This window comes from Siphateles boraxobius, unplaced genomic scaffold (genome assembly GCF_051911475.1).
Source record: "Siphateles boraxobius isolate OS27281-9 unplaced genomic scaffold, OSU_SipBor_1 16, whole genome shotgun sequence".
NCBI lineage: Eukaryota > Metazoa > Chordata > Actinopteri > Cypriniformes > Leuciscidae > Siphateles > Siphateles boraxobius.
The window spans coordinates 5,782,875-5,792,593 of record NW_027508766.1 but is presented as its reverse complement, the minus strand read 5'-3'; the positions used below and the strand labels follow the sequence as shown (position 1 = coordinate 5,792,593).

The following is a 9,719-nucleotide window of genomic DNA, read 5'->3' as shown; positions in this document are numbered from 1 at the left end:
TTCTCAAAACCTATATTATTGTTATTATTATTACATGTATTGATCAGACACTTTCATTCAAAGCAGATTGCAAGTGGGGAATTCATAGATAATCCAAATAATTATTATTATTTAATAATAATTAGAAGGTGGGAAAAAGCTTTTATGACCTGGAGACTTTTCTTAGCAAGTAAAAGTAAAAGTATTGTGTTAACAATAGATAATAAGTTAAAAATAGAGAAAAGAATACATTTTTATTTTATCTCAACCCTAAAACAGGCAACGTGACTCACGAGATACATAATTTTTATTGTCTTTTTTGGGGCATAAGAACGATTTTTTCATCAAATCCTTTTATCACTTATGACAGCCTGGTCTGTCTTGAGTATGCTGGTCACATAATTGGCTTCAATTTTTTTGTGATCAATTAGTCAGCCTGACCTAAATCCAACATGGCTGCCAGTGGTGCAGAACATTCAGATTTTGAGATAAGTACACTGTAAAAAATATCTACTTGGTTCTACTTAAAATCATAAGTTAAGCGGCTGCCTCAATTTCAAGTAAAAACAAAATGATTTAATGAATTGTTTTAACTCATTATTTTGATTCTTGTTAAGCTGTGAATTGCCTTCTGCGAGTCAACATGACTTTACAATTATTGTTGTTTCAACTTTACTATGCAAGTTCAAAAGAAAGTGAACTCATTAATGAGCATTCTGTTCACTTATCCCCATTAGTGGGTTTAACTTAGTAATTTCAATTAAGTAATGTCTTTGAATTAGGGTATCAAGTTAAGATGATCTAAAATAATGTCTTGTTTTAACTTAATTATAAAAACACACAAATTTGAGTACAACACATTTTTTTATTAAAACCAATGTTAAGCCAATACAAGCTATACATAAACATATTGTTTGATCTTCATCACTACCCTCTGAAGGAACTCAAAGGAATACTTCATGGCTCGTGGCTACTCAAGGTTAACGCAGTAAATGATCCCCAAAAGCATGGCAAAGCTGGATGGCACATCCTTGAAGTTGTGAAGCACAACAGTCTCCTCAACCACAACTGCCACATTGAAGACCTCACGTGGAAAGGCATCCTGGTTGTCACCTTCATAGCCTATCAACAGGCCAAGTTGCATCCCCTCCATGGCTGCAGCCAGAGTCTCACCATATGCCTTAAAAACCAGAAAAAAAAAATAGTGTGAATGTTTGGGACAAGAAGTACCATGGTCTGCAAAGCTACTTAAGTCTCAGTGATCATAAACCTTGTTTTCAGGCTAATAAAATAGTCTTCTTGGGCTTTCAGATGTGAGTGTGCATGTTTGTAGGTGCAATGTTGGAAGGTTACTGCAAGGGTGAAAACTTCAGTGTCCTGTCAGATCTGGGGAAGTGTATGTTGTACTGGGTCCTCTGCCCATCATTGTTCTACCCCTCCCTCCTCCCATCACGACTATTCCACCCAACCCTCGTTCTCCCCATCACTATTCTGCCCCTACTCCTCCCTTCATCATCACTATGTTGCTGCCAAAGGAATTTATCAACACCCATTAGTGTATCTAATCCAATCTCTGTGTTAAAGGCAGGGTGCGAACTACGGGGGAGCTAGGGGGAGCTCGGCTCCCCTTAATAAGACATGGGCTCCCTTGAAAACGTGATTCGTGAAATTTTGGGGGGTCTCAAAATATTGACAATGTTTTATTTTGACGTGCAATTTCAGTTTTGTGTAATGTGATCATCGTGGAGTAGTATGTATAAAATAGCAAAAATATCAATTCATGCATGACGGCGATTCAAACCTAATTCACTTTAATAAAGATAACTATACATGCTATTCTTGCCATGAGCGTCAAGGTGTGGTGGCGCTGCGGTGCAAATTTCAATCATGTTTAGTAGGCTACATGTTAACTCAAAGATTCGTAGAAAAAATATAAACGGTGGAGGCCATTGATCTGCGCGCGAAGTCGTTGAAATCCATTCTGTGTTAAGGTAAGGCATGTTATTCCCAATTATGTGTTGTGGCTGGGTTGTTATAGGTCTGCCTGACGTCCTGTCTGAAAGGCGCTTCAGTCCTCGGCACGCAAGTGCACGAACAAACCCCCACATCCAATACACACCCCCCCTCTCCCCCAACATTTCCAATGTTGGAAATAAAATTGGGCTCCCCCAAAGGACACGGTATAGTTCGAACTCTGGTTAAAGGTTGTGTGTGTGTGTGTGTGTGTCTGTGTGTGTGTGTGTGGTGTAGTGAGGTGAGTGGGGTGTGTGTGCTTGCGCAAGTGTATATGTGGGTGGGTGCGTTTGTATATGGGCTGTTATGCATGACAGAAAAAGGTCTTACGTCAGACATCCTGATGATGTCTGATGGCTCTTCTCTTAGGTAGTGTGGCAGACCAGCAGTCCTTCTCCTTTCGTTTGTATCCTACAAGACAAAAATAAACAGTGTTTAGATTTTATTGCAAACATCTGGTGCCCAATTTTACAATTCTCAGCTCGTCTACTCACGTCTTTCTTCAGACAGTCCAAAATCGCATTCAGTGCAGGCTTCTTTGCCGACTTGGTCGCAGCTTCGTACACTTCCAGCAGTCTTGGTGCCAGGTCATCAAGTCCGTCGAGGAATGACTCGAGAAGGTCTGTGCTTACGACTCTTTTGAACTCTGCCCGAACCGGAGGAGACAAAAAAACCAAAAAGGTTAAGAAATTAGAGAAAAGATTTTCAAAGTATAGAGTCACAATTTAGTAAGCTAAGGTTGTCTGTTGTCAAAGGCTTTCACCCACTCAGTGATACTAAACACAATCCTCTCACTTATATGTATGCACATTCACGCCACCATTCGGACTAAAAACAAAACATTTCTGAACAGACCACAGTACAGTATCAGACATCTCTATAGTAATTCCTGGAGGGAAGCTCATACATTGATATCCAGTCATTGGATTAAGTGATTAATCTCAAGCTGAGTGTTGTCTATTGTTATACCTGTCTCTCACAGAACATGGCCGGCCATCTATCTATGACATCCCCAATGAGAGGTTGATCCCCTACGATCTCCTTTCTGCGCTTGGAGAACGTGGCAGACATCAGCTCATCTATCTGCTGGTGATCTGGGTCTTTTTTCAGCACTTTCACCTGAATTGGATTGCACAAGCACAAAGGACACATACTAAGACAAAATACTAGGCTTCACAGACACAAAAGCAAAGTGTAGCTAGTTAGTATAATATAGGCAGGTATGTATGCAGTAATATTAGACAGGTATGATGTGTATGTGTGATGTGCATGTGTGTGTATGATGTACCTCCATCATCCTCTGCTTTTCTTCCATGTCTTCATCACTCAGTCCTTCAAGGCGATCTGGACAGTAGTGGACCTCGCCCTTCTTTGACTTCTTCATATGTGGTCCCTTGGCTTCTTCTCATTTTCTTTTGTTGACCCTCACCTCTGGGCATCTTGTTCTTCTGAACTTTCTATTCATCAAAGAATTTTGAAAAAAAAAATTTACACAACCGTTTTCAACATTGATAATAATAAAGAATGTTTCTTGAGCATCAAATCATCATATTATACTGATTTCTGAAGGATCATGTGAAACTGAAGACTGGAGTAATGATGCTGAAAATTCAGCTTTGATCAAAGGAATAAATTACAGTTTAAAATATATTAAAATAGAAAACAGCTGTTTTAAATTAGAATAATATTTCACAATATTACTGTTTTTGTTTGTATTTTTAATCAAATAAATGCAACCTTGGTGAGCAGGAGATAGCCTACTTATTTTAAAAACATAAAAAATCTGACTGACCCCAAACTTTTGAACGGTAACGTTAACTTAACGTTAGTGTATTTGGCCTTGACATACTGTCTATCAGAAATGGTGTTTTCTACAACAGTTTACAATGAAAACTGGAATCGTCTCAGATAAAGCTTTATCAACCGTCTCTGACTGAACTAAAAGACTGAACTGTTAGCAAACGTGTTCTAGCTAATGTTAACGGTCGCTAAAATGTAACGTTACATAAATAAATTAATCACGTTATTGGCTTCATCAACGCACATTCTTAATATCTACAAAACAGGAACACTTACCAATAACGAACTTGTTCACGCCAACCCGACTCGTCGTCTTGTTGTCTGACGGAAAAATGAGGCACCCGGCCGATTAAAGTTTGATTGCTTGCTGGCGCGTAAACTTGTTCGTCTGAATCGTCTCGAGGCCGCACATGCGCAAAGAGCTGTCCTCCACTCAATCTGCAACACGCCAAAGACTTGTAACCCACTCAATTTAAAATGGCAAGTTCATTCAAGCACCTGGAATTTGTGATTCATTGAAGTAACTTATGAACCTACATTGGAAGATTGAAAACTCAAACAATTGAGTTTAAATTTCATAACACATTATTTTATGTCTGTTAATGACATATATAAGTTATCATAACTTTTTGACCAGATCATTTTTTACAGTGTAAATATATATTAAACTTACTTTTCTTCTGAAAAAAGAGAAGAAGAATAATGCTAACATTAATATTGAACATTGTCTTAAGGTGCTTAAGGAGCAAATTAAGCAATATGTTGTTCATGTTGTTATGTTCATGCACGTTTTGAAAATGTCCTGAGACACGTTGCCTGTTTAGGCTATAAAAAAGGGATGAAACTAGCTCTATTTAAAATGCACTATTCAAACTTAAATGATTGTAATTCAAGAATGCTTTGGAATATAGACCTAAGTTTGGTCTTGTTTTAAAGAAAACACTTCAAAAAATGAAAGCATGAAAAAGTTATGGAAGTTTAAAGTTACATTAAATCAAATATACTGTACTTAATATTTTTCCTTTTTTATAAAATATGTATTTTACTAAATATTTTTTTACTATAAAATTACTATAAAATCAAAGCCATATATCTAACCAAGTTGTGTTTCCAAATTTAAAGTTGATGTCACAAAAATGGAAGTTCCCATGAGATTTTGTTTAGGCATAATGCTAAAAATAGCCAACGGGCGACTTCATTCCATTGAATTTAATTGTATGCATTCTGCCATAACAAATTAATAAATTTCTGTCCAAATATCACTTCTGTCACAAAATATGGAACCTTGAGACTCAGACCTTCTGACAGTATGTGTTTTGTCAAGATTAGAAAAGGTTTTGATCTCAAATTATGAAACATGACGATGCCCAAAAGGGGAGGAGCCCGATAAAAGAATGTAGAGTACCGTTTCTATGGTAACGCAACGTCCAATTTCAAAACGAGGCTTTCACAGGCTGAATCATGAGTTCGTAAGCTTTCGAATGATATATAACTTGTCAACATTAGATCAGGTGAAGTATGGGATATAATTGTTTTAAACATACAGTGACAGTAACAGTTAACAGATTAATGACTTGGTCCTTTTTTATACCCTAATCACAGTAATCAGGCAACGTGTCTCAGGAGACACAACTCATAAAATCCAAAATATATCAAATTAAAAATATATATATTTTGGATATGTTTAATTTAAGTCCAGATGATATAAAAAATGACATGAAATTATTTTTTGCTTAGCATTTTCCACTCTTGCCTGTTTAAGGGTTAATACAAGGCTCATTTTAAGCAAAGCCTGGCAGAGTTACAAATGTCATAAAACAGGAAGTGGTTTTCTATTTCAGTAAGGTAGCAAATCTATTTACTTATCTCTGCGTGGTATGTTCAAGCACAAACTCTTTTGATAATTTACCAAATTTGGTCTGAATACATTAGGGCTTATTTTACGCATATAAAAATTTCGCCATGCAGATCACACTAAACATGACTCAAGGCCATATCTTGCCACATACAGGAGTTAACACAGGGCTTGTCTGTTTACTGTCTGCAATCAGAATGCAATTACTGTTAAATAGAGTATCCCTACTACAATCAGTATCCGCACAGAAAAGAAAGCAATGTGTCTTTTATAGTCCTATTCAAATACACATCCTGTTTGAGGATCACAGCTGCTGTGTGTGTTTGTGTGTGTGTGTGTGTGTGTGTGTGTGTGTGTGTGCGTGCGCGCCCGCGTTCGTGTGTATTTATGTGTGTGTGTGTGTGTGCGTGTGTGTCCCAAACAGCATTTTGACCTCAAAACTCTGCTGAACATCTGGGCGGACGCGCATGCGCAACAAAAATTATCTAACGCAAACTTATCAAACAATTACGTTACTCTGCCTTTTTCCTGTTATAAAAAGGGACCTCAGCCAGTTTGTTTTAGGGGTGGCATAAAACGGATAAGTGAAGAAATCAGATGTAGTGACGTTGCATATGCCTTGTTCCACAGGAAGAAGTTGAACTTTTCTGCAACGCTATAAAGTTGAATAGGCTATGCTGCTCAAGACCGGCGGACACGTCGCTTTTGTTTTGAACCTGACATTGCTTTTATGTCATTTTATATAATAAAACGTAAAGTCGGTTACTTATGATTTTTATCCCGCGGATGTATGCATAACTCATCATGACAAAGGAAACTCTCTGGACAGTGGGAACCACGGCGACGCTTTTCTTCTGTTTATGTTTTTCATCTTTTAAAGCAGAGATCCCTTCTTGCCACGGCGCCTACGACCTTTACTTTGTTTTAGACCGGTAAGTAATCGGAAATTTAAATGTATTTCAAGACAAAATATATCTAGTCTACTTATGGCGCATGGAGTACTGTTTATAGGGTTGCATATTGCTTACACAATACGAGACTCGTGTTTGTAGGTAAATGTGTGAATAAGGTCCAATAACTGTCCGTGTCAGCTATTTCACAGTTTGACCTGATTTTACATGTGTGCCATTCACTACTGGCGACCAGCACCATCCAGGGGCCACACTCGACAAGACACTTGGCTGGGAAAAGACTTTTTGAGTGTTACGCAGTTTTGATTGATAGGCTACAGGGGAATTTTACAGGGAAACAGGCTACGCTGTGTGCGGAGGAGAAACGCTGTCATCTTCTGTTTCTGAAGTCTTGATTGTGACTATTCATTTATGTCTTTCTGTAAGAGATGTATCTATTTAATAGATGTACACAAGTTCAAAAAGACTAACTGGCTATCTGCTTTTCTGTCAGCCTGTCATCTAATGTTTCATATTAAATTACACCCCTTTGAGAATAGTTGTTGGCCTCAGTGCAGTCCACAGGATGATGGCACTGATATGCTGAGGGCAGCACAGAACTAGCCAGGCATAATGACCAGTCAAAGACTAGCAGATCCGGCCTTGAGTGTGTCTGTGCCCGGCCCCGGAATGAAACTTGCCTTCACACCTCCAGATCATTCCTTATATTAAATGTGGTTTGATGTTCTCTGATGGTTCCACTAAACCTTATCTAGATTATCTGACCTTGGCTTGATACAAGGAAGAAGACAATGCATAAAAAATTATTTTCTAATTACCTATCGCTTGTGTTTTATGTTCTTAGCACATGCAGTGGACTATAATTATTAGTTCATTACCTTGTAGCAATTACATCAAGGGCACATTTTACACACCTTTCTTCATTAAAGACACTGCATTGCATTGAGGTTAATGTCGCAGAAGTCCACTTTCATGGATGTCATGTTGTGAAATGTACAGATTTCTTATATAATGAGAAATTATTATGAAAGCATCTCTGTATACAGTTGCATTCTGGCTATGCGTTCATTGATAGCTCTACTTGATTTTATGTTGATTTGTGTCGTGTTCACTGTATTTGCTCTGGCTTTTGAGTCCTAGCCTAGCTTGTCAAAAGTTGTGTTTTTTTTTAAACATTGAAAATAGAAAACAGTTGTTTTAAATGGTAATAAAATTTCACAATATTACAGTTTTTACTGTATTTTTCATCAAATAAATGTAGCTTTGGGGAGAATAATAGACTTATATGACTATATAATAGCAAAAATATGTATTAGCTTAGACATCGGCCACTGACTGGTAGCTTGATGTTTGGTGTTGGAATGATGCAGTGTTTTTAGGACTGAGTGCTGCTGGGAGCTGAAGTGGTCAGCAGTTGTAATAAAGTGCCTTGACTCAGCTTGTGTTGTGTGTTGGATGTAGACAGACTCCCTCTTTACTCTGAGATACACGAGGATTAACACTGCAAGTGTAGCTGACTCAGCCTGTTTGCCACAGTGTAACCAACAGCACAACTCTCACAGGGACCACATGAAGACATTTGACTTAAAGATTTAAGTATAATTGCCTTTGTTTCTTTTTTTTTTGTGCTGACATTGTTTTTCATGCTTCGTTATAGATCTGGAAGTGTGGGGGAAGACTGGGGTCAGATCTATGACTTCGTCAAAAATCTTACAGAGAGATTTGTGAGGTAAATATTCTTGCTTTATTTTATTTTATTCTATTGTTTTATGTCAAGTCAGTTGTACAATAATGATTCTGAATGTAACTCCCAATCCACCACATCAAAAGGAAGTTAGCCATAACAACTTGAATCAAAGCTAAATGCTAACTTGGCTACACAGCAGCTACACATCTGGTTCTGAGATGGCCCTACAGTGGGGTGGGGGATGTATAAATGTATTTAAAAAAATCGCCAGATGAATTTGAACTTATGTAACGTTGACTCAATGTATGTGCCAGTACAGACGGTAGCGACCTAGCCAGAAGAAAGCAGTCTGCTTGAGAAAATAGCAAAGGGAACAGGTGGGAGTGGGTGGCAAGGAGGCTCAGTCTTCTGGGCTGTGAGAATGGCCATTTGCACTGCAACCATCCAACAGCACACTTATCCCTCACACATGAAAGGAGAAGACGCAGCCAATGTACTTTAAGTCATGAGTGCAGGAAGACCAGTGCAGTCTGCCATAGACTTTGATGGTCTTCTGTTGTGCCATGTGGTCTGTTTTTAAGTGTTGAATGGACCTGGTGTATAAGTATCTTTAGGAAGTATCTTGAAATGCTGTACGAAGGGTTCTCGTGTTGTTTTATGGTGTAATAAGGGACCAACCCGAAAGATGACACTAGTAGTTTACAACATGTCTTTATGTCTTCAGGAACATTCAAGGTCAGTTCCTTTTCAGGGCAATTATTTGTTCACGCAGGGTATCGTAATACCATTTGGTGATTCATTGTTATATTTATCACTCAATCAGCCTGTGAAATGTTCAGTCCTCCTGCCTGTTCATCATTTGATTTTTGTTACCAAATTCTGGCTGCTTGAACACATTTGGATGTTCTCCCTGTGTATCTCATGTGGGGGATGGTTGTGGATTGGATGTCATTCTGAGTGAGAAAAAGCAGCACCTCTCCTTATGCTTAGTCCTGAGACCTGACTTCAAATGTGTAGAGGAACCCAACATGTTCCTATGCTGTATCAGCTTTCGTGACAGAAGGTTGTGAAAAAGACCAACTGCTTCATTGAAATGTACTTGTCATAATCAGCTATAAATTTGTTGTCAGATTATGTATCAGTTCCATCTGAGGAAAAAAAAAATGTTATTCCAATATCATTAAGAAACAAAATCTCTGGTCTTGGTAAACCAGCAGTTTTGTAAATGCATGAGAGCATCAGTGTTGTTATTGTAAACTAAAACTATTTAAATAAAACTGAAATAAAATAAATATTATATCAAAAACTATTTTTTTTTTTGCTTTAGCATCTAACTGAAATTAAATGCTTAAACTGAAGTGTTAAAATGACTGAAGCTAAAACTGAAATAAAAATAAAGATAAATAGAAAAACAAACAAAAATGAAAATAAAAATAAAAGCAATTTCAAAAATGGAATACATTTTGGATAGCAT

General features: G+C 37.7%; 2 protein-coding genes across 2 annotated transcripts in view; one reads left to right on the top strand and one right to left on the bottom strand.

The window, feature by feature from the left end:
* Nucleotides 1-824: 824 nt before the first annotated feature.
* On the bottom strand, nt 825-4,174 carry LOC143738938 (uncharacterized). The gene is made up of 6 exons (XM_077231006.1): nt 4,069-4,174; nt 3,281-3,449; nt 2,962-3,111; nt 2,487-2,636; nt 2,323-2,403; nt 825-1,159 (listed from the first exon to the last, which is right to left on the bottom strand). The coding sequence occupies exons 2-6, from the start codon at nt 3,374-3,376 to the stop codon at nt 950-952; spliced, it is 687 nt and encodes a 228-aa protein (XP_077087121.1). The 5' UTR covers nt 3,377-3,449; nt 4,069-4,174; the 3' UTR covers nt 825-949.
* Nucleotides 4,175-5,953: 1,779 nt separating this feature from the next.
* The window catches only part of antxr2a (ANTXR cell adhesion molecule 2a), a 58,248-nt gene continuing 54,482 nt past the window's right edge, over nt 5,954-9,719 (top strand). Inside the window, exons 1-2 of the mRNA XM_077231344.1 lie at nt 5,954-6,579; nt 8,216-8,287. Of these exons, the coding sequence (XP_077087459.1) occupies nt 6,452-6,579; nt 8,216-8,287 (200 nt within the window). The 5' untranslated portion in view covers nt 5,954-6,451. The remainder of the gene's footprint in view (nt 6,580-8,215; nt 8,288-9,719) is intronic.

Coding starts and splice junctions, on each gene's coding strand:
- LOC143738938 (XM_077231006.1), bottom strand. CDS start 3,376: ATGAAGAAGTCAAAGAAGGGCGAGGTCCACTACTGTCCAGATCGCCTT. Junction 3,112..3,280: donor AAAAGCAGAGGATGATGGAG/GTACATCATACA, acceptor AATCCAATTCAG/GTGAAAGTGCTGAAAAAAGA. Junction 2,637..2,961: donor CCATGTTCTGTGAGAGACAG/GTATAACAATAG, acceptor GTTCGGGCAGAG/TTCAAAAGAGTCGTAAGCAC.